We start from the raw sequence: 26,918 nt of genomic DNA on the forward strand, positions 1-26,918 counted from the left end.
CCTCGTGGCCAACTCTGACCTACTGAGACGCTGTGGGCCTTCCAAACTGCCCATGGCTGGCCACAGTTTACGCAGGACTGGCCATGCAACGAGAGCGCTGCTTTTGGCGCCGAAGAAAGCAGCGCAACGTAACGAGTGGTGAGGAAGCGCTAAGCAGAACGACGCTAATGCACGCCCGAACGAGACGACACCCTCGGACCCTTACGATCGGCTCACCTCGGCCTGGCCCAGTTCACTCAGCGTTTAGACCTCACTTACTCTCCCACGTGAGACTCACACCGTCGCTTCTCGGTTCGTCTACATCACGTTGCTCACCATCCCTCACAGACAAACCACCAGCAATCTCAACGCTATGGGGAGCCTCAAGATCCGGTAACCGAAGAACGTCGACGATAAGATGAACGTACGGGTCTAGTGACTGCTTCTCAATTCCCATCACACTTTCATCACAGCCTGCTCTCTCTCCTTCTGTTGTAATCATTCAATATGTCATCGTAGAAACCATAGAACCTCGTATCCCGTGCTTCTTGCTTCGCCTCCATCTTCTTAATTTCCGGTAGGTGGCTCGCGGGAATGCTGTCTCTCCTCCAACTTGCTCGCGGAGACACGTATTGACTCTCCTCCGTTTGTTCTGCTACTGACGTATTGGGTACCACAGCCACGGACACGGACCGCCGATGACTTTGAGGCTTCAGAGATGGTATCGGCCATTGAGGAATCCGTGCATGTATGGTCTTTGGTTCAGACACGGGTCGTCTGGGAGTGGGCGGGACGACAGGCGACTCATCGGCATCATCGAAAGGTCTGCCGTTAGGCAGCTTCGACTCCGCTGCTGCGGTTTCACTATTCGGGACTGGCTGGCCGGATCCGGTGCCATTCTTGTCAATTGAACCAAGTGATTGCACCTGATTCGATTTTGATGGCACCGTGAAGGTAGGCCCATCATGAGATCCGTATTCGACTTCGAACCACGGATTTCCGGGATCCTCATAGATGGTATTCCGCAGCTTTCGAAGTCGGTGCGTGCCGGCTACGTGGATGTATGGCGGACTATACTCCTCTGACTGTGCTATCAGAGGCACTGCGTTAGATCTAAGATCAGTTTCCAACGGATCTACCACGGAGACCGATTAATATCAGACAGGAGATCAATAACGAGGGAGGAAACTGTCAGCGGAAAGTACGCGAATAATGAGACAGCCACCCTTACCTATGATACAATCTGATAATACTTACTGATGACGTGCCTCCCAGACTTACCTCTATGCGCGTGAACCAGGCTTTGCCGTGGAAATCCAAGAACGACGGAACAAGGGGACAACAGGAAGCCTACTTACCCATCATCCTCGCCTTAGCCCTCTGCTCACGGTCGTAGACGTGGCAGCCATCGCAGACGCCATCCTTACGGAGGTAGCCCGTCGGCGGCTGACTGCACCGGGAGCACTTCTCGATCGCGTCTGGCGGTGCGCAATCTGCAAAAGACATGTCAGAATCCATTGTACCGCTTCGCTCACGCCTTTTAATGGGGTCAAGCAACTCCGACGCCTTAAGCGCCGCCTTGTCACCGAAGCTGAGGGCATTGGACATACCATTCTGCTTCTCAGGCTCGACCTCGGCAAGACTGAGCTTGTTGAGGAAGTCAACAGTATCTCTCCCAGTCTGTGCGGAAGCCCGGGGCTGCGGGTTGACTTGACGCTCCTTCTCCTGAACGTAAACCTTGCGGTCATCTGGCCCAGCGTTGAGGATGGCAGCCTTGTGCTGGAAAGAGTTGCTCAGGCGGCGCCCAAGGTTCTTGAATGAGTCCGAGATGATCCCGCGGCGGGTATTGCTGCTACGACCGTTGCTGCTGTCTGTGTCAGCACGATCAGACCTACCGAAACTCATGAACGAGCCTCCTCTTGACGAGGGACGAGGCCGCGAGATATCTGGCGTCTGCGACGTGAGAGGAGACGGAGGGGGAGTGAAGCGAGAAGCAGACTCTGACCTTATCGTTGCCGGATCGAACTTGCCCTCAGAGTTGGTGTAGATGGTGCGGATTTGCTTGCCATGGTCTGCAGCGGTGGCGGGCTTCGGAGCGTAAGCGCTGTCCGACATGTCGAGCGGCTTGAATTCTTGCTTCGGCGCCCCAACCGGTCTGCGCGAGATGATAGGCTTGTATGTCGAGGCTTGAGCTCCTGCAGGTGAAGCGTCAGTAGTGTCAGAGGTATGTTGAATGGCAGGGTACGGTCTCTCCGCACCTAGCTTTAGAGCCGCTTGCTGGATAGCAGGATACGGTCCCTCTTGGGTCCGCGTACTCAGTTTCGCGGCGGCCGCTTGCGCTGCAACGACCGCTCCCGGAACGTACCTCTTGTCTTTCGAAGGCGGCGCTGGATCTGTACTCCTGCTATCCACTCGCGGAGGAGGGCGGAGTGTGTCTCGCATGCCTACTGCGGTCCTGCCGAAGTAGTGAGCTTCCTGCTCTGTGAAGTAGTCCTCATGAAGGTCGGAAGGGTTCTGCTCGAAGTTAGACATGGTGATGGGGTCTTAACTCACCGGGATTTTGCTGGGTTGTCGAAGCCGTACTGGCTGTGCTGAGAGCGAACTGGTGTCTGTGTTGGATCGATGAAGCTGCTTGCACCGGAAACAGACAGTGCGCTTGGATACTGAACAATGAAACTCTGGAAGACCTTAAGCACATGCTTCAACCAGGGCGACAAGGGTCTTATGCATCGCTGGAGACAAAGGACAAAGACCATTGTGCTTTGAGGACCAGGCAACAATCGGTCAACCCACAAGAGAGCACAAGGGACAAAGGTGAAAATCGAAGTCTTTGTTGTGTCATTGACGATTACCGCAAAGCTATGTAGACAATGCTGGAGTATGCCGCCAGAGTATGACGCCGGCGATGAATTTCGATGGATAAGAATGATTACAAGCGGTAAGAGTAGCCTTGTGATGCAAATCCTAAATGCCTAGAGTCAAGTCAGCAGCTGTTAGAGAGCTCAGTCATGATTGAGTAGACTCGCCTTCCGTCCATCACCGATGCAAATTAGACATTACTATAATATGAAAGCCAAAGCGGCAACAGCAGCAGCCAAACCTGCGGACCAAAGCATCCCAATGCTCGCAACTCCACTTGCAGCGTTACCCGGTGAATGCATCGGCGTCACGCCGGTCATGCTGGCCGATGGTGCAGCAGCACGGCACTGAGGTCCGGGACACGTTGCCGTGGTAGAAGTGGCCGTGGGTTGCGAAGGCGAAGAGCCGCCGCTGCCTGTACCAGGTGCTGGCGAAGGTGCTGGCGAGGCAGAGCCTGGCGAGCTTCCGCTCGAACCGGAACCAGTACCAGAGCCAGAGCCACCAGATGGAGGCGATGATGAGCCAGAGCCACTGCCGCTTCCGCTGCCACCGCTGCCAGAACCAGATCCGCCGGGACTGGTACCGTTCGAGCAGGCTTCTCCGTTTTGAGGCTGCCCGTCGACGTACTCGCAGACAGCGCTGCCAGTGGGCGAGGGAGCAGCTTCGGTAGTTGAAGCAGCAGGCTGCGGGTTTGGCGTCGGCATCGGCGTGCCGTTTTCTGCACTGCATCCACATGGCTGGATCCAGGTGACGGTTGTCGGCGTCTCGCCGCAGACCGTGCACTCATTAGTCGTCACCGTGAAGCCTTGTGGCGTGTAGCTTGGTCCAGGCGTCCAAGTCGGCGTGGCTTCAGTGCAAGATTCAGTGACTGTGTAGGTGGCAGGGACCATGCCTGATGTCGGGCAATACGACAAGTATGTCGTCGTGTATACGGTTGTGAAGCCGGGCGATGGTGCAGGGGTAGACGTCTTCATCATTTCGCATTCGGGACAGTAGGTCACTGTGGTACCCTGCGTGATGGTGATGACGGTGGAAATAGAGCCTGTCGGGCAATCACTCAATGTGACTGTCGTGTAGGAGGTTGACGGGGTCGTGCTCGCCAAGGTCGTTGGCATTGACAATGACGAGCTCATGCTGGTAGTGCTGGTTATGCTGGTTATGCTGGTTGTGCTGGTTGTGCTGGTTATGCTGGTTATGCTGGTCATGCTGCTCGACGACGTTGTAGTTGAGACAACCCCATAACCGCCTTGTGCGTAGGCTCCCGTGGCCACGAACGCCGTGACCACGGCAGCAGATCTTCGAACCTTCATGCTGACAAATACTAGTGCTTTCGACAGAAGCTGATATTGCGCTGCTACGGATTCGCTAGTTGACAGATCAAACGAGTGAAAGTCCACCGCAAAGCAGCAGTAGTACGAAATGGATGGGATGCTGGAGGCAAAGAGCGTGACAATGTGAGATAGCAGGCATAAACATATCTTATACGGCCATTCAGTGGCATAGTAAATTGTGTTGATACTGTATGCATTCCAGAGCCAGATTATATCGCTTGGACCTGCGCGCATTCCGTCACCGAGCAACAAACAGCCAAAAGCGGGATGTGCGTACATGGCGGGAGATGAGTTGATGCGTGCCGCATCTATTCGCGGGACAGTGGTCGTTGTGTAGGTCTGACTGTTCGTCGCATGCGATTAAGGATATATTCAGAAGCCTGGCCCGTCAAATCGTGCGTACCGATGTGTGTCACTTCGCTCGGCAGCGATGCATCTTTCATCTCATGGCGGCCTCATATCTTCAATAACCAGCCACCTTAACCGCGAAGCCATCTTGACTTCCTCCATGGCTCCTTCAAACCCTCTACCCCTCCACTGGTCCTCCCTCATTTTCGCCAAGTCTTTGGATGATCTGCTCATGCGACTTGCCAAATGCTTTTTTGCCAGTACGTCCACTGTCTTAATGTCTCTGGATTCGCTCGGGACGTTGTACCTCAAATCCGCCACATGCGGTTTGATTGCCGCGAAGCGTCGGTCGCAGACACTTATAGTCAGCGTTTCTTTCATTAAGGGCGCCAAACGAGGAGTACCAGGTGCAAGGCCCAGGACGCGGGTGTGGAGTTCCTCGTCTTTCACAATGCTGAGACGCAAATTGCGAGGTGCGAAGTACTCCTTGTTCGCTTTCGTGAGATAGAGGCGTGCGCGTGCGCTATCGAAACCAGCGCCAGATCCTGCGAGGGCGTTGATCCCATGGCCCAACCCTTTACCCAGCAGCGGAAGAGGCAGTTTAGTCAAGCCTCCTCCGACGACTTTGAGTCCTTGTAGAGCGGAGTTGGGTGCCTGGGCGATTGCGAGTCCGTCAAGGAAGGAAACGAATTCGGTCATGGGCACGTTGTACCCAGCAAGGACGTCGGCATAGCAGCGCTGGAAAGGCACGCTTTCTGCGATTGGTGGAACGTCGAGTTGAGGAACGACTACTGGGCGTTCCAGACGGAGCACTTTCTCTTGCCGTATCCGAATGGTGTCGGGCATCCATGTGAGAAGGTGACTGACCGCTGATCGATCTTCAGACCGCGAAGGCACCGTATCTGACGTCGCATCCGGGACGATGGGATTTACCGCCTGAGAGCTGTTATCACTCGCCTGGTTCGTGCTATGCCCGAGGCTTCCATACGCCGGCGGAAGGTCTGTCGCGAGCCGGGACGTCAAAGACACGGGCGTAAAAGGCGAGACGGGCGAGTACAGCTCTGCGGCGGTTGGCTGTGAATTTTGCTGATGTTGCTGATCATGTTCGTGCTCGACGGGAATGGGCGCGTTCTCAGCCCGCGACTGTGTTTGCCAGCTGCTCAATACTTCCTTGTCGGCTTCGTAGATGGGCTTGACCAGCCCAGCTCGCCGCCCTTCCTCAAGCACCATTGGCGTGTTCTCGACGCCCATCTGGGCTTCTTGCGAGACCACCTGTTTCTCGTCGCTCATTTCCCTAGCGTTGTTCTTTCTCAAGGAGGAAGTTAACAGCTCTACTGCCAGACGTAGGAGGAATGCTGCGCTCTTGGTCCAATTAAATGTATGTTGACACTGTCACCTCTTACCTGAGCGTGCAACGGCTGTCTACAAGTACTTTTCCATGCCAAAGCTGCGCCTCACTCAAGAGAGTTATTGGAATACCCTACATCGCCATCAACGCCTGGTGAAGTGGAGCAACGTGGTCGATCCATCCGAAGGCGGCTCCACGTCGAGAGCGCAAGTCCTGCCAAATGTGGACAGTTGTGGCGCATCCTTAATAAGACGCGCCAAACATCCGACACCGCAGTCAGCTTATGAGCCAACGTTTTGAACCGCTGGAAATTCAGCGAGGGAAGCACAAAGATTGGACGATGTGGAAGAAACGCTAACGGAAGGCTAGCTTGGAACAAGCACCTTCCGTACGGCCCGTGCGCGCCCTTTCGCTCTGCTCACGTGTTTGATAGGTTTTATACATCTTCCGCACTCTGCACGCACGCTCCGATCAAGGCGGCAGATATGCGTCCTATGGGTAGCGATCCGTGGTACGCTGCATTAGCTGTGGACCGCGTATGCCCGTTCAATGCTACAGACAACAAATGGTGAAGATGGACCTACGTCGTCCAGCCATGACCGCAACCGCTATGTGACAATCCTTCTCTATTCATCATATAAGGCCTAGACTCATTGCTCTACATCGGACGCAAGCGTGACCCGCCGGAAACCAACATCTCGACGACGAACAACCACCTCCAATCCATAGAGTTGCGCTGTGTTGAATAATGGCGACCTGTTCAATCAGCGCCTTTCCAATCATCCAGATCGGTAGCCAGCCGTATTCAGAAAGTTAGCCCTGAGCACCAAGCAGGCGACATCCTCGTCCTCGTCCACTCCCGACTTGAATGTCGGTCTTATAGCCAGCCTATCACCATCACATCAGCGGAAACGGGTCATGTTGCTTCACAGTCTTGCAGAAGCGACTTACCGATGGCAGTCGCCTGGTGTCTACGGGAACCGAGACGTTGAGCGATTGTCCCTCAGTGTACGGACAAGCGGCGCCCGAAATCGCCTTGTCGGTGCAGACATCGTACCGCTCGTCCCGAACCTTGATAATCCCCAAGCTGACGCGATCACTCGCATAAGCTCCGGCCGCCAGAGGCCTCTGCATCGAGCCCGTGACGGTCATGGTGTTGATGCCGCTTCTGCTAGCATTCAGCCCGAGTAGCCATTGAGCGGAATACGGATACAGAAAAGGGAAGGGATTGGGATAGCTGCTCACGTTGTCGGTGGGTCGGGACTCAACGTCACGTTGCTGATCCTTGCAATATCCTCTGAGGAACCGCAGTTCTCGACCGACTAGGTAGCCGCAGACGCCAGGTAGGTCTGGCGGGTGTCTGCCTGCAATACGCTGCGAGCAGACGTTGTCGCGGCTAGAGCGGCGAAGAGAGCAGTAGTGAGGGACTTCATGGTGGGAGCTGGAGCGAGAGTCCCAGTTGCCTTCGAAGGGTGGGACTACTTGAGCTTTTGTGGTGCTCATAAGCACCGCGAGCTCCCATTACCTAGGAGCGGAGAGGCAAGTGGAGGCGTGCAAGAGTACATCAGCGATGCATTAGTGTCCTGCATCGTTTCCAGCTACCCGGGAAGGTAATCACAAGGAAGAGATGAAGGACTCTTCACGGGGATCAGCTTGCTGTTTGAGCCCTCGCAGGCAGTACTCGGACGCCAACGGTTCGACAGGAGCCTCACTATGCGAAAGTCACAACAACACCTCCTGTCTCATGCTTTGATGCGATCTTGCGTATGGTAACGCAGCTAGTCGTCACTGCAGAAGTGAGCTGCGAAGCCGAAGCTGCGGCGATAGAAGCACCACGGCCCACATCGCGCAAAGTGCCGTGGGATACGCAGCTTCGCGGAAGGGGCATTCTAATCACGATCCCCATCTGCGGAAGGTGGACAATGCAATCGAATCTGACAAGCGGTCAACCACGTAGAGCAGTAGGGCATGTCAGCAAAGACGGGAAATAGTTGCTTGCCAAAGAACGCAAAATCGGCGCGGAGTACTATCGAACAACGCCCTGCACTCCAACAGCAATCCCATTCCAAACCGGAGCTATATGTACCTCAGATATGCCATGGGCTGAGCTCAATGCCACCAGCGTACTAGCGCGTGCCTTGGCGTTCCGAGCCGTCTGCCCGGGACGAGCAGTCCGACCGTAGGCGAACCTCCACGCGCGCATGTGTCCCCATTCTGCGCGCAAGCTCTCCTCATGACTGCAGACACGAGTCGTATAGCACAGCATGAAACTTTGAACAAACGCAGCTCTACGCCCACATCGCGCAAAAGTTTATGCATGCACACAGCCAGCGTGGATGCAAGGACGTATCCGATCAAGCATGGATTTTGTGCCCGAAATGGACAATGCAGAGAGCAGCCGGCCTCACAAAGCTGACCACTTCACGCCGTACCGAGGAAACCATTGCCGAGACTATGCTAGAAGATCGTTGTAGAGACACTCCTGACCACATGTAGGAGCAACAGTTACAATGTACCTTGACGTAGCTACTCCACCCACAATGGGAGACAGTAATACCAGCCTCTCCTTTGTCCGCGTGCAGGGGCATACCACACAATACTTCGATGTACTCTTCTGGCCGCCGCTAACTCCCGTTAACGGAAGACGCCGCCCTTGACCATCGTTTGACCGCCGCACTCACTGCGTTCTGGCTCCGTGGCTTCTGGCGTTGGCGTCAGATTCTTCCCCGCGGACCAGCCCTCCCGCAACAGCAACAACCCTCTGTGACAGCGCCCTCTCCGCCATACCGTACGCAAGCGTGTGAGAGAGAATTTCTCCGAAGAAAGCTTGTCGTAGTGTCCGACGTACATCTAAGCGATAAATAGAGCCGAGCGGCATGTCCGCTCACGCCTGTTGAAGAAGGATCACAAACACTTGGCCATACAAGGAGGAGTAGTCACTCGATATAGCTCCGGTCGCAGAGGCAGCAAACAGCCATCATTCTCAGAATGCGGGATATGTTTGCTTAAGTGGACGTGCTGCTGGGAGCGCCGCATGGCTCTTCGAGAAAGTGGTGAGAGTTGAGCCAGCATATCCCGCAGAACGTTGCAACTTCGAACGGCAGTCAAGTGTTATGGACTACGGACTACGCACTCGAGCCATCTATCTCAGCATCCACACCGCAGCTGATAGGACCCATAAAACGTCGATCGCGCTTTTTGCCCCGCCTCTTCGTCTCAATGCAAGCCACTAACCTTCATCAACCATTCCGCTCGAACCCTGCCCTTCTCCTTACCTACACACCCACCCTCTACATATTCACGCTCGTCCGGAACTTCGTCCCGGCAAATACCGCCTTATCCCCCAACTCCTCCTCGATCCTCAAAATCTGGTTGAGCTTCGCCAACCTCTCCGACCGCGCGGGAGCACCCGTCTTGATCTGTCCAGCCCTCAAACCGACGGCAATATCCGCAATCGTCACATCTTCCGTCTCGCCGGAACGATGGCTGACCATCACGCCCCAGCCGGCACCAAAGGCATCCTTCGCCGCCTGGATGGCTTCCGTAATCGTGCCGATCTGGTTGACCTTGAGCAGTAGAGCGTTGCAAGCCTTGGTCTCGATGGCCTTCTTGATGAACTCTGGGTTGGTGACGGTAAGATCATCACCGACGATCTGGAAATCCGAGTTCTTGAAGAAATAACTCCACGCCTCCCAATCATCTTCCGCAAAGGGGTCCTCGATGCTGACAATGGGGTACTTGCTGGCAAGGTCCTTGTACTGCTGCGCCAACTGCTCGTAGGTCACCCACTTGCTCTTGTCCGAGTCTGGATTCTTGAAGTCAAGGTCGTACTTCTTCTCCTCCGTCTTGTAGAATTCCGACGACGCGACGTCCATGGCGATCTTCATCTTGCCTTCGTAGCCGGCGGAGTTGATGGCTTCGGTGATGAGCTCGAGGGCCTCGTCGGCGGTTTGGATGTCCGGGGCTACGCCGCCCTCGTCGCCGACGTTGCCGGCGGATTGGCCGTACTTTTTCTTGGCGAGCGATTTGAGCTTTTGGTAGCATTCGCTGCCCCAGCGCATGGCTTCGGTGAAGGAGGGGGCGTCACTGGACAGCATTAGCGCAGTACATGTTGGGGAAGGATAGAGGGACTAACCACGGCACGATCATGAACTCCTGGAAGGCAAGACGGCCACCAGCGTGGCTGCCACCGTTGAGGACGTTCATGAAGGGGACGGGCAGCACGTAAGGCTTCTTCGTGCCGGCGAGGTCGGAGATGTGAGCGTAGAGCGGGACACGCTTCTCGGCGGCGGCAGCCTTGGCGACGGCCATGGAGACACCGAGGATGGCATTGGCGCCGAGCTTGGTCTTGTTCTGCGTGCCGTCGAGCTTGTTGAGGAAGTTGTCCACGGCGGACTGGTCCTTGACGTCGAGGTCCTCCTTGATGAGAGCCGGGGCGATCACGTCGTTGACGTTGGCCACGGCCTTGGTGACGCCTAAACAACTCATATCAGGCTGGCTGTTGGACAGAGTGAGGTTATGTATGAAGCTCACCCTTGCCACCCCACTTGCTCTTGTCACCATCACGGAGCTCGCAGGCTTCGTGGGAGCCCGTGGAGGCACCCGAGGGCACAATGGCGCGGTGAAGGCCGGTCTCGGTGACAATGTCGACCTCGACGGTCGGGTTGCCACGCGAGTCGTAGACATAGCGTGCGTGGATCTTGGAGATGCCCATCTTTGCTGCTGTTCGTTAATTCAATTAGCGAAGTGATCAATGAAGCTGTCGGTGAGCCTTAAGGCTTAAGCTTTGGGAGCAAGCAGAGATGCAACGTCGTTGCTCCGCGGTTCTGGTTAAGCTTAAGCGGAAGCAACTTGTAGCGTACCTATTCGTGAGCGGGTTCAATGAAAGTTGGCGTGAATCGTTGAGTCTGTTGGGCAGATGTTGTTGTTGTGATTGTTGTCGTCGGGAGTGCGGTCAGGAAAAGTTGACGGGAAGCGAGAGCTCAACGCTGCCCGTCACCATCACAATGCGTCTGGAGGGGTCCGTCTGCCCCGCCGTGCCTTCTGTCAACATCGCCGAAGATTCCCCGAGATGTTCGCGCTAGAAGAGAGGCTCAGCGGATGAAGCCGCAGTCGCCGCTAGTGTCGCCGGGGATGGTGATGCACGCGAGCTGGAAGTTGCCTGTAGCACCTCAAGACGCATCAACCACAACACACCCTCCAAACACTTCATCGCAACCCCCCTTTCCGCATACCAGCTGGGAACTAGTACCGACGAGCCATCATCATCTTCGACGGGACCGGCCCAACCGCTACAGGCTCGAACAGGGACACATCGACATCGACTTGCGAGACGTGATGGCGGAGAACCCGCAAGAGCGTGAGCAGGCGCTGAAGGACTACAAGACGAAGCTGTTAGAGTCGCGAGAATGGGAGGCGAAGCTCAAAGCACTGCGATTAGACATCAAAGGCTTACAACATGACTTTGACGTATCGGAAGACAACATCAAGGCGTTGCAGAGTGTCGGCCAGATCATCGGCGAGGTGCTGAAGCAGCTGGACGAGGAGCGATGTAAGCATATCATCCTCCTTCCGACAGGTGCCCTCCCTGCTAATACGGTACTATGACAGTCATCGTCAAAGCCTCCTCCGGCCCCCGCTACGTCGTTGGCTGCCGAAGTAAAGTCGACAAACTGAAGCTGAAGCAAGGCACCCGCGTCGCCCTCGACATGACCACCCTAACCATCATGCGGATGCTGCCCCGCGAAGTCGATCCGCTCGTGTACAACATGTCGTTAGAAGATCCCGGACAAGTCTCATTTGCGGGCATAGGCGGGCTGAACGAGCAGATACGAGAGTTGAGAGAGGTCATCGAACTGCCGCTCAAGAATCCAGAACTCTTCCTGCGAGTGGGTATCAAGCCGCCAAAAGGGGTGCTGCTGTACGGACCACCAGGCACCGGCAAGACTCTGCTTGCGAGAGCGGTGGCGAGTAGTCTCGAGACGAACTTCCTGAAAGGCATGTCAACCCCTTCAGCCCCAGCAACTCGGAATAGTGCCTTGCTAATGCGCTCGTACAGTCGTCTCCTCCGCAATAGTAGACAAATACATCGGCGAATCCGCGCGCCTCATCCGCGAGATGTTCGGCTATGCCCGCGAGCACGAGCCCTGCATCATCTTCATGGACGAAATCGACGCCATCGGCGGCCGGCGGTTCAGCGAAGGCACCTCCGCCGACCGCGAGATCCAACGCACGCTCATGGAACTCCTCAACCAACTCGACGGCTTCGATTACCTCGGCAAAACCAAAATCATCATGGCGACCAATCGTCCGGATACCCTTGACCCTGCTTTGCTGCGGGCGGGGAGGTTGGATCGCAAGATCGAGATCCCGCTTCCGAATGAGGCCGGACGGTTGGAGGTGTTGAAGATTCATGCCATGGGGGTGCAGAAGGAGGGGGAGATTGATTTCGAGAGTGTGGTCAAGATGAGCGATGGGCTGAATGGGGCGGATTTGAGGAATGTGGTCACCGAGGCGGGGCTGTTTGCCATTAAGGATTACCGGGATGCGATCAATCAGGATGATTTCAACAAGGCGGTGCGGAAGGTGGCGGAGAGTAAGAAGTTGGAGGGGAAGCTTGAATATCAGAAGTTGTAAGCAGGACATGTGTCGTGTGTAAGATGTAGGGGTCGGCATGAAGAGAGCATGGCGTTCGCATCCGGCGCTGGGCAGTGCGTCCGTTGTACTACTACACAACGCATTGTTGCACACTCACCCTTACATTCTCTGACCAAACCAGCGCTGTCCTCCAAAATATCGACCTTGCCTGCCGGACATGAAATTGAGCGCGCTCCGCATTTTCAACTAAACGGCGTTCGTAGTCGCACTTCCCAACAAGTTTCAATATCTCTTCATCAAAAGGGAAGAGAGACTGCCCCAGGGACCGGACGACAGCCTCATAGCCTTCACGCCGAGGTCTCGCGACTACATTGTGATATCACAGCCACCTCCCTACCAAAGTTCTATCTCAACCTGCTGATATAGTCGTATCTCACTCTCCCGGAGTTCTACCGCTGTGTATGTGAAGTGAGGTGAAGGTCAAGGTGCAGGTAGGAACAACTAACTTGAGGTAGTATGTCAATCTCACTTCATTTCATCTCATCAAACATGATCTCATCTCACACTATATACAAGCGCTTTTCTCCCTTCCACATCATCAAACATGCACCCTGAAGAGCGAACCCATCATCCTTTATCCCACAACTCGTTCACGCTCACGGGTGGTTCGGCTGGAAATAGTAGTTGATGGAGTAGTTCAAGAACGCACACTGCGCCAGATCCGGGAACTGGACGGTCGGCGACGGGAAGTCAAGTTGTTTGGTCGGGCCGGTTTGGCTGTTGACTGGGAACCAGGGACCGCTCTGTTGCACGCCTTGGGTGGTCTATACAAGCACATTATGTCAGTATGGACGCGCTGTAGATATGAGAGTGATTGGCTATGGACTTACGTTGGTGTATCCGCGAACCTGAAGGTACTGCGGGTTCGGGTTCGGGTTGCCGGTCTTGGCGAAAGCGCCGTAGTACGCCGTGATGAGCTGCGTCGCCTTCAGGTCGTTCGCATCACGAAGCGGGAACTGGTTGCCATAGGTGAAACCAAGGTCGGAGCCGTGGAGGCGGAAGTAAGGTAGCTCCGGGTCACCATATGGGTATCCCGGCTCGGTGGGACCCTGAGAAAGTCCGCTGGCGCCGAGGTTGTTGGGGTCGTAACCCTCGTATGTGCGCGTGATGGTGTAGTAGTAGGCGGACTTGAAGGCGCCGGAGGTGGCGCCAGCGTACGTGGTCGCCTCGTCGATGCAGCGGAAGGTCTTGTCGGTGGCGACGCGCTGGCTGACGTTGAAGGCGTCGAGGGTCAGGTTGCCGGTGTTATAGAGGGGGAAGAGGCCGCTGTTGATGATGGCGTTGGCGTAGTAAGGAGTGATGCCGAGCGCAGCGGAGATGACTTGGGCTTCGGTGGTGTAGTTGCCCTGGGGGTAGGTGGAGAAGGAGGCACCGTCGTCGGCGGTCGTGCCGAAGATGACATTGACGTGGGCGGTACTGCCGTTGTTGTTGGAAACGTCGAGTTGTTCGGTGTTGACCTGGACCTACCGTTAGCGGGTATAAAGCGCAACGAGTGCGTGGTACATACAATGGTGCCGTCTTGCACGACGTAGCGAGCCACTGTAGGCAGGTTCTGGATGGTCAACGCTGGAACTGTCTCGAGGCAGGCAATCTGCGCGTTGATGTCCGACTGGTTGCAGCCGACAGCGGCAAAGATCTGTTGTCCTGCAACAGCGTACGACTGGTCGACGGTCAAGTACGAGCTGTAAGTGGTGCCATAATCGCCGGAAAGGCCAAGGGTCACACCGCCACCAAGGTTGGATTGAGCGACGCCACCAACAATCAGGTTGTCCCCGATAACCTCGGGAGAGCCAAGGAGAGCGCGAACGGAGCCAGCACCTGCACTCTCGCCGATGATGGTGATGTGGTTTGGATCGCCTCCGAAAGCGGCAATGTTCTCACGTACCCAGCGCAGAGCTGTGATCTGGTCACCGATACCGAAGTTGCCCTGGATAGGTGTGCCAGGGATAGCAAGAAAGCCAAGCGTAGACAATCGGTAGTTGATTTCGACACCAACAATGTCCTCGCGGGACGCAAGGTTGCCCGAGTCGAGACCGCTGCCAGCTCCACCGTTACCGCCGGTGAAACCACCACCGTGGATGCTGAAGAGGACAGGCTTCAGGCCGTAGTTGGAGCCGGCCTTCGGGATGTATGGCGTTTGGATGTTGAGGAACAGGCACTGCTCTTGGGATGTGGGGTCGTAAGCCTGTGCGCAGTCTGCGCCGTATGTGGTAGCCTGGATGGTCTGACCGGTTCGGTTGTAGACCGTGGAGTACTGGAAGCGAGCGGGCGGGTTGGCATAGGGGATGCCAAGCTAAAGCGAAGACTCAGTGAGTACTACCCACACGCTCGAGATTAGCCACACTTACGAAACGGAAAGACTTCTGGTTCCTGAAACCAACGAATGTGTTGCCACTGGACGCAATCGTGAGCTCGTTGGAGGCGCTGGCCGCTGAGTTGTAAGGGTTGTTGCCCGTGCTGGACTGGGTGCACAGTACCGGAAGCTCGAAGTTGCCATAGAAGGGTATCTGCGGGAAGCTGAGTGCGGTAGGACGCCAAGGACCCTGCGGCGAGACTGCAACAATACCGCCCTGGATGAAGAACCACTGGCCGCGCTCACACTTTCCAGTGTAGCCTTCGTAAGCCAATAGATGGACGAAGTCCATGCTGTGGTTCCTGATTGCAGCTGCAGTGAGTAGAGACTCGCCGATGGCCGCGCAGGCTGCAGCACCAGAGTTGTAGCTCATCGAGTCGAGCAGGATGGCGCCGATGTGATTAGCATCATCGGACGCATTGAGGTTGTTTTGGTAAAGGAAAGTGAGGGATGTTTGGGCATTGCTGACGTTCTGAGCGACGACAGTGGTTGCTAGCAATGCTGTAGCAGCAGCAGCGAAAGTACGTAGACCCATGATGAAAGGAACGAGAGAATTCCCTTCGTGTCAGAGGGAAAAGAGAGGCTGCAGGCACTGTACCGGTTTTGAAGATCACGCAGCCATTATATAGTCGTTCGCATGAAGCGATCCCAGTCGAGACGTGCCGTCGCCCGCATTTTGCCCCATATTGAGAGCTTAGCGAGCCGTCAGTGCATTACATCGTCCCCAGTGCTCCAGGTTGAAGTCCATCTGTCGTTCCTCTTTCGGCAACTTCCTTTGAGCCGCAAGGTACCAGCCATGTGCGATGACATGCAAGCGGACAAGCTCCATACCTGCATGTATTTTACCCGGCGGTTCCTGGAAAGTCTGGGCATTCAGCCGGACCCATCAGCCTGCAAGACAGCCTGTTTCTCATCAGACAGAAGCCCTAGGGACAGCGGGAACCACCATGTCGAACGTGTGGAAACCTATTCGGACATTCATGGCGATCCTTGTCAAGCGGTGAGCCGAGCATTTGAGCCGGCTTCGATGTTCTCATGAGATCATCCACGCAGGGATCGAGTTACAATGCACGGCATCAGCACTTGGGGCCGAGGCGCCTCGTGACGCTGGCTGGCATGCCGTCGAGCGCTCAGTGTATCTCATAACCGATCGTGCGCAACTTCAACCTCCGTCCATGTAATCAGAAGCGATAACTCGAGATGGACATTCGAAGCGGAGTACTTTGTTGCGGCAATTTCCGCTCGGCCCGGATATCCACTTTGGCCAGATCCTCTAAGGCTCAGTAACAGTTCGAACCAGTCTGGCTCTCAATGTGAAACGATGGGTGCTGTTGTAGAGCCCAACTCGATAGCGAGCGGCTCGTGAGTTTGGTCGACAACATGTTCTGTTGACTCAAATGCAGCGCAAGATGTCCTCGTCTCGGACGGAGGTGGTTTCTGTCGTCGGAAAGCGCCGACGCCGCAGACACTACATGCACGCAACAGAGATAACAGCAGGCCGAGTCTCATCTACTTTCTTCACTTGCCACCGTAACTCCTCTTATTCACGCCCCATTACCACTGATGTTCCCGCTGTTGTGATGACTCTGGTGCTCACGGCGATAGGTTGTTGGCTTTTGTTTGACGATTTCGGATGAGTGCAGGGCGCGTTGCGTGCTTCATTCCAATTATCGCACCAAAACTACTCACTACATATTCATGATGGCAGGCTTGGAAAGCGGAAACCTGACCCCCGAGGAATACGATGCTTATGTGGAGAAGATGCGGCAGGATGAATATCCCATGATCGCGGACGCTCTCTATCTGGACCACGCTGGCACTACGGTCTATAGCAAGCGTCTGATGGAGCGCTTCCATCGAGACATGATGGCCAATCTGCTAGGTAACCCGCACTCTGCCTCACAATCTAGCCAGCACGCAACCCAGCTCATCGATAGTGTCCGATCGAAGTTATTACATCTCTGCAATGCTGATCCGGCATATTTCGACGTTGTCTTTACAGCGAACGCCACCGCAGCCATCAAGCTAGTCATGGAGGCCTTTCGAGAGCAGAGCGAAGGTTTCTGGTATGGCTACCATGTTGATTCCCATACCAGCTTAGTCGGCGCACGAGAGGTTGCTATTGCGCACCACTGCTTTAAGTCGGACGCGGAGGTAGAGGCGTGGGTTGATGCAGCACATCCGTCTCGACCTGCCGGTCGTAGTCAGCTTTTCGCCTTCCCTGCTCAGTCCAACATGAATGGGAGGAGGCTCCCGCTCTATTGGAGCATGCGTATGCGGAGAGCGTTTCAGCGGACTTACACTCTGCTTGATGCTGCATCGTACGCGTCAACATCGCCTTTGGATCTGCGCGATGTCGATGCTTCACCCGACTTTACAGCGCTCAGCTTGTATAAGATCTTTGGCTTTCCAGACCTAGGTGCGCTTATCGTTCGAAAAGCTGCGGCGCATGTCTTCGACAAGCGCAAGTACTTTGGAGGTGGCACCGTTGATATGGTGCTTTGCTCGAAAGAGCAGTGGCATGTCAAGAAGTCTGGTTCGTTGCACGAGCGGCTTGAGGACGGCACCCTACCCGTTCACAGTATCCTGGCGCTCAACGCTGCAATAGACACGCATGCGGAACTGTTCGGTACCCTTGATCGTGTCTCACAGCATACGGCTGCTCTTGCGAAGCGACTGTACGATGGGTTGACGGCGCTGAAGCATGGTAGTGGCAGAGACGTTTGCACAATCTACACCAATGCATCTTCCCTGTACGGAGACAGTCGCAATCAGGGCCCAATCGTAGCCTTCAACTTGCGCGACAGCAATGGCGACTGGGTCAGCAATACGGAGATCGAGAAGCTCGCGTCTATCAAGAACATCCATCTCCGGACCGGCGGTGTCTGTAATCCTGGTGGCATTGCTCAATGGCTCCATCTTGCTCCCTGGGAGATGCGTGAAAACTTCTCTGCTGGACAGAGATGCGGGGGTGAGTACGACATACTCAATGGCAAGCCGGCTGGTGTTGTTCGGCTTAGCCTCGGAGCTATGAGTACAACATCGGACGTTAAGCGCTTCGTAGCCTTTCTTGAGGAGTTCTTTGTCAACAAGAACTGTCAATCCCAGGCTCCTGTGGCTGGCTGTGAAGTATCGGAGAAATCTGAGCAGCGCTTTCACATCGAGAGTTTGACTGTATATCCTATCAAAAGCTGCGCTGGGTGGCAGATTTCGCATGGGACAACTTGGGAGGTTCGTGACGAGGGCCTTGTGTGGGATCGCGAATGGTGCATTGTGCATCAAACGACTGTCAAGGCACTCAGCCAGAAGCAGCACCCACGCATGGCTCTGATCCGGCCTTCACTGGACTTCCGACAAGGCGTGCTACGGATCCATGCGCCGGGTTCGGCCGACACCGTCATAGTTCCCTTGTCGCAAGACCCGGGCGTGTTTGATAAGCCAGACTTTGCGCAGCGCGATGCCACTGTCTGCGGCGATCGGATCGCAGCACAGGTCTACGCCTCTCAGTCCGTTGCCAGGTTTCTCACAGAAGCAGTAGGTGTCCCATGCACCCTAGCACGCTTCCCTGTTGGGACTGCGTCTGATAGCGCAGGCCGCCACAGCAAAGCACACCTGAAGCAGGGTGGAGAGGCAATAGGTGTTCCTCGGCCACTGCTTCTTAGCAACGAGTCACCAATCCTGACCATCTCAAGGTCATCTCTAAATCGGCTGAACGAGCAGATCAAGGCCAGAGGTGGCAAAGCTGCTCATCCATCCGTATTCCGCGCGAACATCGTGCTGGCGGAGAGCCCACTTTTACCGCCAGGACTCGAGCAGCCATTTGCGGAGGACCATTGGCAGAGTATGCGCATCGGCGGCGAACGTGGACCGGTGCTTGACTTTCTCGGCGGCTGCAGGCGGTGTCAGATGGTTTGCATTGATCAGGTTAGCGGCGAGAAGAATCAGGAGCCCTTCGTCACGCTGGCGAAAACGCGGCGGGCGGAGGGGAAGGTACTGTTTGGGGTTCACACTGCGCTACGAGTGGAGCGCGCGGGAGGTGCAATGATCGCAGCTAGACAATCGGTCCAGACATCCTAGTAATATGTTATCAATTGCTCACCTTTCTCACAATCCTCGTTATGCAATATGCATAAAGCGTGTATAAGTGACGTAGCACTAAGCTCGTAATATGCCCAGAGATTCACTACGATGCACCTTTATCGCGGCTTTCCTCACGGTGCTATCTTCTTACTCACGTGCTTCACTCTTCTTCGCCTTTGACACTTCATGAGACGCGCTCCATAGGCTAGCATTCCTGGTCGCAGCACTTGGGTACCCGCCAGCATGCCAGCCAAAGGCACCGCGCCGTTCGCGACTTTCCTCATTGTCGGCCGTGAGCATAACCCACCACCTCTAAGAACACATCAGCATCTAATGTCTGATCGTAGCAACATGCTTCTTCCTTGGTATCCTCTTCGCCCTCTTCCCTTATGACTACCACGTCCTCTGGACCACACCCACAACCTACAAGCACGCCCAAGATCCCACCGTTGATCCACGCGACCAATACTTTGCTTTGCAGGAGAATCACCTCAAGTTCCTTCACGCCTCTCCGCCGCTGATCTCGCGCATCCTCCACATCGTAATCGGCACAGGGCTGCTAGGCTTTACCATGAAGCTCTACAAACCCTCTGAAGCGAACATGCTGTTCGATGGTGCCAGTCTGGTGCTGTACATGTGCGGTATCACTGTCTACATCGCGAACATCGTCAAAGGCCTTAGAACCGTAACAGCGGGTGCGTACGGTGGAGAGACTCCGGAAAGTGGCGCTCAGGTCATGCAGGCGATGTGGGAAAACAAGGAGACGGACTATATTGGCAGAGAGGATAGCTTGAGGGTGCTGGCGGCGAGCAACACGATTCTAGCTTTGGTGCTGGTTGGCATATTGATCTTGCAAGCGGGCCAGTGGTACGCGCAGAGGAAGGAGACGGAAGAGATTGAGGAGATGGATAAGATAAGGGACGAGAAGAAGGCGGCGAAGGCTGCGGGTAATGGTGGGAATAAGAAGAAGCAGTAGTCATAGCACCTATGCTGGTATGCTAACTCTACGAACATGCTCCTAACGCCATGCTATGCAATTGCTAAATCACGCCCTAGTAAGTAAGACAAACACCCTTGTTGATATACTCCAGGTTCGGCTCGTTGATCACCAGCTTTTCCGCCATCCAGACTCCGACATCCTTCCTCTGGATTGTGTATCCAACCGCAGGCCGGTCTTCGACACCGTCTCGTACTTTCTCCAGCCCTAGTCCCTCCCCATTCATCAATAATGACGGCTTGACGTTCACGTACCCACTGATGCCGCGCTCAGCATCCGGCCGGCGTACTTCGTCCTCTAGCCGTGCTTGCAACCTCAGCTTGTCCTCGTGTGGGCTGATGAGCAACCAATGATACAGCGGCAGAAGCAAAAGCGGAACATCTCTCGGCTTGCCTGTAGGCGGTATGCCGGTCGTAGACACATTGACAAGCAGCGGCTTCTTTTCGGCTTTGAGCTGCTCCAGTGCCATCAAGATGGCATGTCCCGCATCCTGGCAGATCGTCGGGTCGGTGATGGTCACGGGTCGCAGAAAGGACCATTGCAGTGACGGCGTGCTTCCTATACCAGAGATGATCTTGTCAACAATACTGTCATCGAGAAGCTGAAGCGTGCGTTTGACGGCCTCGACATCCTTGACGTTGCCCTCGACGATGGCAAGGTGCTTGTCGAGCGTCTGGCCGCTGACGCCTTTCTTCTTGAGGGAGGCTGTAAGCTTGGCGGGTGTACGTGCAAGTGTGCGGCAATCGTAGCCAGCGTTGAGCACGAAGGAAAGGCAGTAGCCAGCGCAGTCGCCTGTTGCGCCAAAGAATGCGAATGTTGGAGGCATAGTTGCGCTTGATGAATTTGGTCGAGTGTGTGGCCTCACGGTGCGCTTGCTAACGTTCGCTTGAGTTTGGTCGCCGCCTTCGATTTGCAGTAGGTATCGTTCATGTATCATGTTGTGAAGAGAGATGTGTCATTAAGAAGAATAGATACTGCTCCTACTTATCCGCATAGCCTACGGTACGAAGACTACAGACGCAATTGTATGAATGATGATATGCAGCGCATATTCTCAGCTCCGCCGACATGCGACGCTACATTGCAATGGCATCAATTGGGCCGTCCGAACGCGCATGACTTGGAACTATGGAAATTGTCGAGCGGATGAACCTTTCGTGGAGAGAGCGACTCGTGGGAAGCGGAGAGGCTTTGCTGGTTGGTAGGGCTGAATGTGAATGCGAGCCGGGGTAATTCTGAGCCGATCTCAACAAGGCGTGACAGTCCAGCACAATCCCGAAGTTTGGAAGACTCGCCCCGTTCAACTTCAGATATCCATGAGCGAAATCAAACGGTCACCACTTGCCGCATTCGGATAGGCAAGTGCAGGATCTTAAACCGGATTTCGACATGGTACGTATTGTTGTCCAGCGAAGCCGCACTTTTCACCGATGATACATCAGCGAATCTCGGTTGCAATGATATCTTCCGTCATATATTCATTTCTTGGAAGAATACGAGCATTCTTCGGCCCTGGATCAAATGCAACCCAGACCGGCCTATGCCGGGCGTAATCCAAAGCTTCATGCCATTGTTATACAGGCACCGATAGTCGTACTTCGAAAACTGCTGCAACAGTGACAGCAGCAACAAGCACCGTTCGTGAAGAGCTTGGTTGCTCAAGGTTAGGGCTGCGGCCTGCTGTTCGGCAGAGCACAAATCTTCGCAGTCCGCTCGTTGAGGCTTGCCATCGATTGATAGATGCAGCGCGCTGGCTCCAAAGTCGTGCGGATGCGTGAAGTCTTCATCCTTCACTGGCTTCGGGCATACCGCCAGGAATGAGCTGTAACACAGGTCAGGCTGGGGACAGTAAGAGGGGATCAGACACCGCCGGACGCACCATGCAGATATTGTTCCCGTTGAGCAAGATCTTGGGAAGCTTTGTTTGTGCTCCCGAGTAATCACTTTGACGCGGTCAGTAAGTAGGCAGAAAAGCGCTCGGTTTCCGTAGCAGAGCGTACTATTCCGTTACATCTTCGAGTACCATGTCTGGCATACGTTAGCACGATACAGCGCTGAGATTGGCGTCGTCCGGTCCACGTACTGACGAAGTCATCAAAGCCTAACAGAGTCCCGCTGAACTCTGAAGGTACATTAGCATAATACTTCAGAATCTGTTGGACACGAGATCGCTCGCCTTTGTCGCCCTTCATTATGACCCAGATTGGTGAACCCACACATCGATCGATGAGCTCCAGCGGTAGTAATTGAGATGCCATTGCGCTTGGATGGCACGTAGCCTCATTGAAGTCGTCCTTAGGATGATATAGTGCAAGGGAATGAAAGACGGTGCTTGTCGATGCTCGGTGCAGATATCACTGGCTGAGGCACAGCGGCACGGATCATGCCGTTGTCCGGCGGCGCTATGAAACTCTATTCAATGGGCTTCACTTATTAGCCAACCAGTACTCGAACTTGGCATCATTCACTAGCGCTGCTGCCTGGCACTTTACGGTCACACTGTGTTAAAGGCTCCGCGCTGACCAGATGGATCGCTATGCAACAAACGAGAGTCGTCACTGCCAGTGCGGTAACGACAGCACGGCTTCGTCGGATTTCTCCAACTGTTTCTGGAGAGGTGACGACGCGTTTAACCATGTCTGCCGATCGCACGACAGATGGCGCAGATATCCCAGTCGATAATATGTTAGTTCGAGTGCCCAATCAACGTCCAATAGATGCGCGCTGGGATCAATCTCGCGGCATCGTCTTTGCCAAGGGTACATCTACCAGAAAGGCCGCAGTCGGAAGCCTAGTCAGCGGGCTTGCCATTCCTCACCATGGCCAAAAGAGAAATTACGCGACCCGGCCACGCAGTCAAGATGGACCAAGCACGCTCTCTGGTGCCCCGATCTCGCCGAAGCAAGGCTCCTATCTGGACCGACCCCATGCAACACCTTCAGTTAGGCTGCCTTCTCAGCTTGAAGAGGTGCGTAGGCTCGGAGGAGAGATCAGCATCTTGCAAAACAGGCTAAAGGTGAAGGACGAAGAGAGCGAGAAGCTCAGGTTAGATGTTCGTGTTGCGGACGAACGCGCCATTGACCTGCAGCGGAAGCTCGTTAGTTTAGAGCGGAGACTTGGCAAGGCCGACGCGGACTTCTCGCGAACGCGGAACGAACTTCTGAAGGCTCTAGCTTCTGCGAAGAAAGCCGACGATGACAAAGACAGAGCTGCAAGAGAGGTCTCAGTATTGGAGGGCCAAGTGCAGCGGGTCAAGGCGGAAACTGGCGATGCGGAGGAGCAATACAAAGCTGCATTGCAGGAGATCGACCAAATAAAGCAGGAACACAGTGAAGCCCTCGCCAATCAAGCGCAGGAGTTGGCCAAGAAGCAGACCCGGGCAAGGGATGCTCGAAGTGGAGAACGAGCCACGTACGAGAGGTTTCGACAGGTGCATGAGTCACTTTTTGAAGCGCTTCGTGACCTGCAAGAAGCTCTTGCGGCTGTGGAGTCAAGGACCTTTAGCTTGCTCAGACCTTACAACGAGATGAAGCCCTACTCTCAACGGCTTGCTAAGCTGCAGCCTTGGGCCGGGACACTATACCCGCAGCTGCTCGCGCAGGTGGATCAAAGAATCACCGTCGATCGGGCACAGATTGAGCGTCAGGGACAGGCTTACAAAGATCTGCGTTTGCAATGCAAGTCGATCCGCGAGGAAGTGTCCAAGTCAGGCCATTATACTCGGATACTGTGGCGTTTCCACCGACTGCGTCGTGAGCGCGGTGACCTACCTGCAGCTGATTTGGCGTACTTCTTTGCGAACGACAAGCTTGTGATGAACCGGCGTGACGATATCGATCGCAAAATTGAGCATCTGAACGAAGCGCTCAAAGCAGAGGGGGACCTAGTAGTCATTGCCAGGATCCGATTGGAACTAGCCAAGCTGCGTGAGTCACGCAAGTTCGTGGCAAAATTGATCAGCTTCAATGCTCGACATCGCGCAGTGGAGAGCTCCAAGGCTTTGTTGAGCGAGCCGCTGGTGGAGAAGGAGGTCTTTTATGTATTACGCACTGCCAGCGACATTCAGGCAGAGGCTGCCAGGCTATGGGGTAGCGTTGTAGGCGACACGTCGTACGAGGCGCTCAAGAAATTGATTCTGAAAGAGCAGTTCAGCCTGCGAAACCAGTTCAGTGACCAGGCCACAAAGTTGCGCGTGCACCTCAATGAGGTGGCGCTTATTGTCAGGAAGCGGGTCATGTTACAGGAGATGCTGGGCCGAGTCCCGCAAGGGCGAGAGGCTGCCATCGATGCTGAGGTCAAGCGACGTATCGCTTCCAGTACAGCACAAGAAGAAGATGCGTTGTCGGACCTTGCCGGAACTCGCTCCATCTCCTTCAAACGAACGGCGCTGGGCGTCCCGTCACCAGCTCGCGCACTGACTCGCGCACCTTTGGCAAGACGCCGCCATCTATTCCCGCCACAGCCAGCAGCAAAGCAGAGCGTCACCCCGAAGGTTGACACTAGATTTGGAGGCGCCCCTCCTACGTCCGGGCGTCCTGTGGGATTGACGCTCAGGGCAAGATCAGCCCAGCAAACGTTTTCCGCAAAAGCATCCGACAAGCACACAGGCCATGTTGCTGCCGTCTCGCGTCTCACGGCACTGGAGTCTAGCATCCCTACAATGTCCGACGGTGGGCAACGCTTAAGAGCAATTTCTGAATATAAGAACGTCAAATTATATCTGCTCAGCACATACGTAGCTCGGACTAAGGCTCGCTTGGAGAGGGTCCGTGTCAACACCCCAGATAACGATGTGAGAGTGCAGCATTTGGAACAGGAAGTAGCTCGTCTTGAGGAGAATATCCGTTTCTGGTCAAGCGAAGAAGCGCTACGCGTGATGGGGACGGAAGGGACAAGCTCGCACGCAATCAAGCGGAGGCGACAGGCAGCCATGCGCTTACGACCCACGGCGGCTCTGCGGGCGTCGCATCCACGGTCAGGTTGCTTGACGTATGACATCCTGTCTTCAGACTTCCGGAAACGTTACGATAAGTGGGACGCTATGATCGCTTCGCATGCAGGAGGCACGGATGTCCTCTGCTTCATGAGTCACTCAGGTCATCAGCCACCCGAGGGCGACCAACGTACGGTGAGCGCTCTGGACACCGGTACTCTCAACGATCTGCGGGCAGCACTTGAGCAATCTGCCCTCGACTCAACTCGGCAAACAGCTACGCAGCGCCCTTCGCCTGGGCCAGGCCTGGGAGGCCGTGGTGGTGATGATGTGATAGGAGGGGGCGAAGGTGATCGACCGGACAAGCCAGCGCTAACCAAGTTGCACGAAGAACCACCAGAGCCCGCTGAGGCCTCTGTGAAAGAGGCTATTGAAAAAGGTGCATTAGCAAAACCGCTTCATGGGCTAACGTATCAGATACCCAATCAAGATTTAATTGACGCTGCAATGGCCTCAGCTAACTCCAATGCCGCTTATTGGAGCTATGCAATGTACAGGAATCCCGATGGCAACGCACCAACGGTCCACTACTGCAAGACGCTCATCAAGGCCGAGGAGCAACTCAAACACTTCCTCGGTCAACCTGTGCTAGGCTTCGACATTGAGTGGGAACCTATGGTCAAGAAGACAGCGCCAGCTAAGCAGAACGTCTCCCTCATCCAGCTCGCGATTGAGGACCGCATCATCCTCATCCACGTGGCGCTCTTCGCAGGCAATGGGCCTCAGCAGCTGATGCCCACCAGTCTCCGGATGATCTTGGAGTCTGATAGCGTCATGAAAGTCGGCGTGAACATACAGGGCGATGCTCGTCGCATCCACGAGTATTTGGGTGTGCAGATGCGTGCGCAGTTCGAGCTGAGCCATCTGTACAAGGTCGTAACATTTACCGACCGTAAGGCGATCAACAAGACGCTGAAGGGTGCTAGCCTCCAGGCACAAGTAAAGAATATTCTACTGCTGCCGCTGAAGAAGGACGATGTACGCGTCAGCTCGTGGTCTCGAGCACTCTCAAAAGAGCAGTCGGATTACTCCGCTTCAGACGCATACGCTGGCTTTAGACTATTCCATGCGCTTGAGGCGAAACGTAAAGCTATGGAACCCACGCCGCCGAGGCCTGCATTCTATGAGCTGCAACAGCCGCTCGTGCTTGGGGACGGGACGGTGCTTAGGCCGAAGACGGCGAAGGCACAGTCTGCGGGCGAGGAGAAAGCAGAGGAGGCCGATGATGAGGCGCAGGAAGAGCACTTCGTTGATGCACTGGAGTACCAGGATGGAGATCCTCATCAGCAGAATTCTGAGAGCGGTCAGAACGATATGCGCCCGCTTGTGGATATCAGCTATCCGTCCTTGCCACGTCAAGATGGCGATTCCTCCCCTGCTAATTTCAACGACACGTCATCGATCGATGCCGTGTCGGAACGTACTGAAGCACTCAGCGAAGAAACCACCCGTCCCAGCGACGATCGTGCCAGTGCCGACATCCCATCAGCCGCAAACGATTGCCAAAGTGAAAGCTCCGCCAAACCCTCCGGTCCCGCCGGCAAACAGCCGCAACAACCATCATGCCCGGAGATCGATCTAGCCAACACTTGGACAGAGCAGTTCAAGACCACTCATCCCCGCTCCAACCTCACTCCATCTCAGCTTCGCGCCTATCACCTTTGGCACGAGCAAGGCCTTTCCGTCGCGGCAATCGCAAGTCTCGGACGCGAAACACCCCTACAGAACCTGACAGTGGCACAATATATTCTACAGGTTATAGCGGAGGGAGATGTATCTTTCGAATTGGAGAAGGCGGACGTGCTTGTGCAGTCGATTCCGCAGAGAGCTCGGCGGACGTGGTTTCATATGGCGTGCAAGAGGCTTGAGCGGGCTGGATTGACCAGCAATGGGAGATGGTGAAGAGTGCGGCTTCCACGGACGTAGCGTCGATCAGGTGCGCAGCTCAATGTCGGTCATCGGCGGGCTTCTTG

The 26,918-nt window shown here is 55.1% G+C and overlaps 12 protein-coding genes across 12 annotated transcripts; 5 read left to right on the top strand and 7 right to left on the bottom strand.

Moving 5' to 3' along the window:
• Window positions 1–301: 301 nt before the first annotated feature.
• BAUCODRAFT_134986 (uncharacterized protein) lies at window positions 302–2,511 on the bottom strand (the record flags this gene model as incomplete). Its single annotated transcript, XM_007683533.1, has 3 exons — window positions 302–1,114; window positions 1,261–1,329; window positions 1,368–2,511. 3 exons carry the CDS (start codon window positions 2,509–2,511, stop codon window positions 447–449), a joined length of 1,881 nt encoding a protein of 626 aa, XP_007681723.1. The 3' UTR covers window positions 302–446.
• Window positions 2,512–2,908: 397 nt separating this feature from the next.
• On the bottom strand, window positions 2,909–4,148 carry BAUCODRAFT_152636 (uncharacterized protein; the record flags this gene model as incomplete). Its single annotated transcript, XM_007683534.1, has 2 exons — window positions 2,909–2,951; window positions 3,088–4,148. The coding sequence occupies 2 exons, from the start codon at window positions 4,146–4,148 to the stop codon at window positions 2,909–2,911; spliced, it is 1,104 nt and encodes a 367-aa protein (XP_007681724.1).
• Window positions 4,149–4,530: 382 nt separating this feature from the next.
• BAUCODRAFT_326011 (uncharacterized protein) lies at window positions 4,531–5,510 on the bottom strand. Its single transcript, XM_007683535.1, has 2 exons — window positions 5,506–5,510; window positions 4,531–5,453 (listed from the first exon to the last, which is right to left on the bottom strand). The coding sequence occupies exon 2, from the start codon at window positions 5,361–5,363 to the stop codon at window positions 4,614–4,616; it is 750 nt and encodes a 249-aa protein (XP_007681725.1). The 5' UTR covers window positions 5,364–5,453; window positions 5,506–5,510; the 3' UTR covers window positions 4,531–4,613.
• Window positions 5,511–6,268: 758 nt separating this feature from the next.
• Window positions 6,269–7,370, bottom strand: BAUCODRAFT_39541 (uncharacterized protein; the record flags this gene model as incomplete). The annotated part of the gene is made up of 1 exon (XM_007683223.1): window positions 6,269–7,370. A coding segment is annotated over one exon (603 nt), but the record flags the coding sequence as incomplete, so codon positions are not given.
• A 1,449-nt stretch (window positions 7,371–8,819) lies between these two features.
• BAUCODRAFT_39546 (uncharacterized protein) lies at window positions 8,820–10,815 on the bottom strand. Its single transcript, XM_007683224.1, has 3 exons — window positions 10,399–10,815; window positions 10,001–10,340; window positions 8,820–9,951 (listed from the first exon to the last, which is right to left on the bottom strand). Exons 1-3 carry the CDS (start codon window positions 10,577–10,579, stop codon window positions 9,156–9,158), a joined length of 1,317 nt encoding a protein of 438 aa, XP_007681414.1. The 5' UTR covers window positions 10,580–10,815; the 3' UTR covers window positions 8,820–9,155.
• Window positions 10,816–11,045: 230 nt separating this feature from the next.
• BAUCODRAFT_39547 (uncharacterized protein) lies at window positions 11,046–12,508 on the top strand. The gene is made up of 3 exons (XM_007683225.1): window positions 11,046–11,416; window positions 11,476–11,862; window positions 11,924–12,508. The coding sequence occupies exons 1-3, from the start codon at window positions 11,203–11,205 to the stop codon at window positions 12,499–12,501; spliced, it is 1,179 nt and encodes a 392-aa protein (XP_007681415.1). The 5' UTR covers window positions 11,046–11,202; the 3' UTR covers window positions 12,502–12,508.
• A 41-nt stretch (window positions 12,509–12,549) lies between these two features.
• On the top strand, window positions 12,550–12,888 carry BAUCODRAFT_127283 (uncharacterized protein; the record flags this gene model as incomplete). The annotated part of the gene is made up of 1 exon (XM_007683536.1): window positions 12,550–12,888. The coding sequence occupies one exon, from the start codon at window positions 12,550–12,552 to the stop codon at window positions 12,886–12,888; it is 339 nt and encodes a 112-aa protein (XP_007681726.1).
• Window positions 12,889–13,118: 230 nt separating this feature from the next.
• On the bottom strand, window positions 13,119–15,410 carry BAUCODRAFT_80219 (uncharacterized protein; the record flags this gene model as incomplete). The annotated part of the gene is made up of 4 exons (XM_007683318.1): window positions 13,119–13,286; window positions 13,353–13,979; window positions 14,030–14,815; window positions 14,871–15,410. 4 exons carry the CDS (start codon window positions 15,408–15,410, stop codon window positions 13,119–13,121), a joined length of 2,121 nt encoding a protein of 706 aa, XP_007681508.1.
• An 838-nt stretch (window positions 15,411–16,248) lies between these two features.
• Window positions 16,249–18,974, top strand: BAUCODRAFT_39552 (uncharacterized protein). Its single transcript, XM_007683226.1, has one exon. The coding sequence runs from the start codon at window positions 16,577–16,579 to the stop codon at window positions 18,950–18,952; it is 2,376 nt and encodes a 791-aa protein (XP_007681416.1). The 5' UTR covers window positions 16,249–16,576; the 3' UTR covers window positions 18,953–18,974.
• Window positions 18,975–19,181: 207 nt separating this feature from the next.
• On the top strand, window positions 19,182–20,160 carry BAUCODRAFT_39553 (uncharacterized protein). Its single transcript, XM_007683227.1, has 3 exons — window positions 19,182–19,247; window positions 19,303–20,010; window positions 20,084–20,160. The coding sequence occupies exons 1-2, from the start codon at window positions 19,199–19,201 to the stop codon at window positions 19,929–19,931; spliced, it is 678 nt and encodes a 225-aa protein (XP_007681417.1). The 5' UTR covers window positions 19,182–19,198; the 3' UTR covers window positions 19,932–20,010; window positions 20,084–20,160.
• Window positions 20,161–21,735: 1,575 nt separating this feature from the next.
• Window positions 21,736–22,210, bottom strand: BAUCODRAFT_127288 (uncharacterized protein; the record flags this gene model as incomplete). The annotated part of the gene is made up of 5 exons (XM_007683537.1): window positions 21,736–21,774; window positions 21,832–21,895; window positions 21,953–21,980; window positions 22,036–22,074; window positions 22,129–22,210. 5 exons carry the CDS (start codon window positions 22,208–22,210, stop codon window positions 21,736–21,738), a joined length of 252 nt encoding a protein of 83 aa, XP_007681727.1.
• Window positions 22,211–25,434: 3,224 nt separating this feature from the next.
• On the top strand, window positions 25,435–26,073 carry BAUCODRAFT_80005 (uncharacterized protein; the record flags this gene model as incomplete). The annotated part of the gene is made up of 1 exon (XM_007683301.1): window positions 25,435–26,073. A coding segment is annotated over one exon (639 nt), but the record flags the coding sequence as incomplete, so codon positions are not given.
• Window positions 26,074–26,918: the final 845 nt, after the last annotated feature.

Source organism: Baudoinia panamericana, assembly GCF_000338955.1.
Source record: "Baudoinia panamericana UAMH 10762 unplaced genomic scaffold BAUCOscaffold_15, whole genome shotgun sequence".
Classification (NCBI taxonomy): domain Eukaryota; kingdom Fungi; phylum Ascomycota; class Dothideomycetes; order Mycosphaerellales; family Teratosphaeriaceae; genus Baudoinia; species Baudoinia panamericana.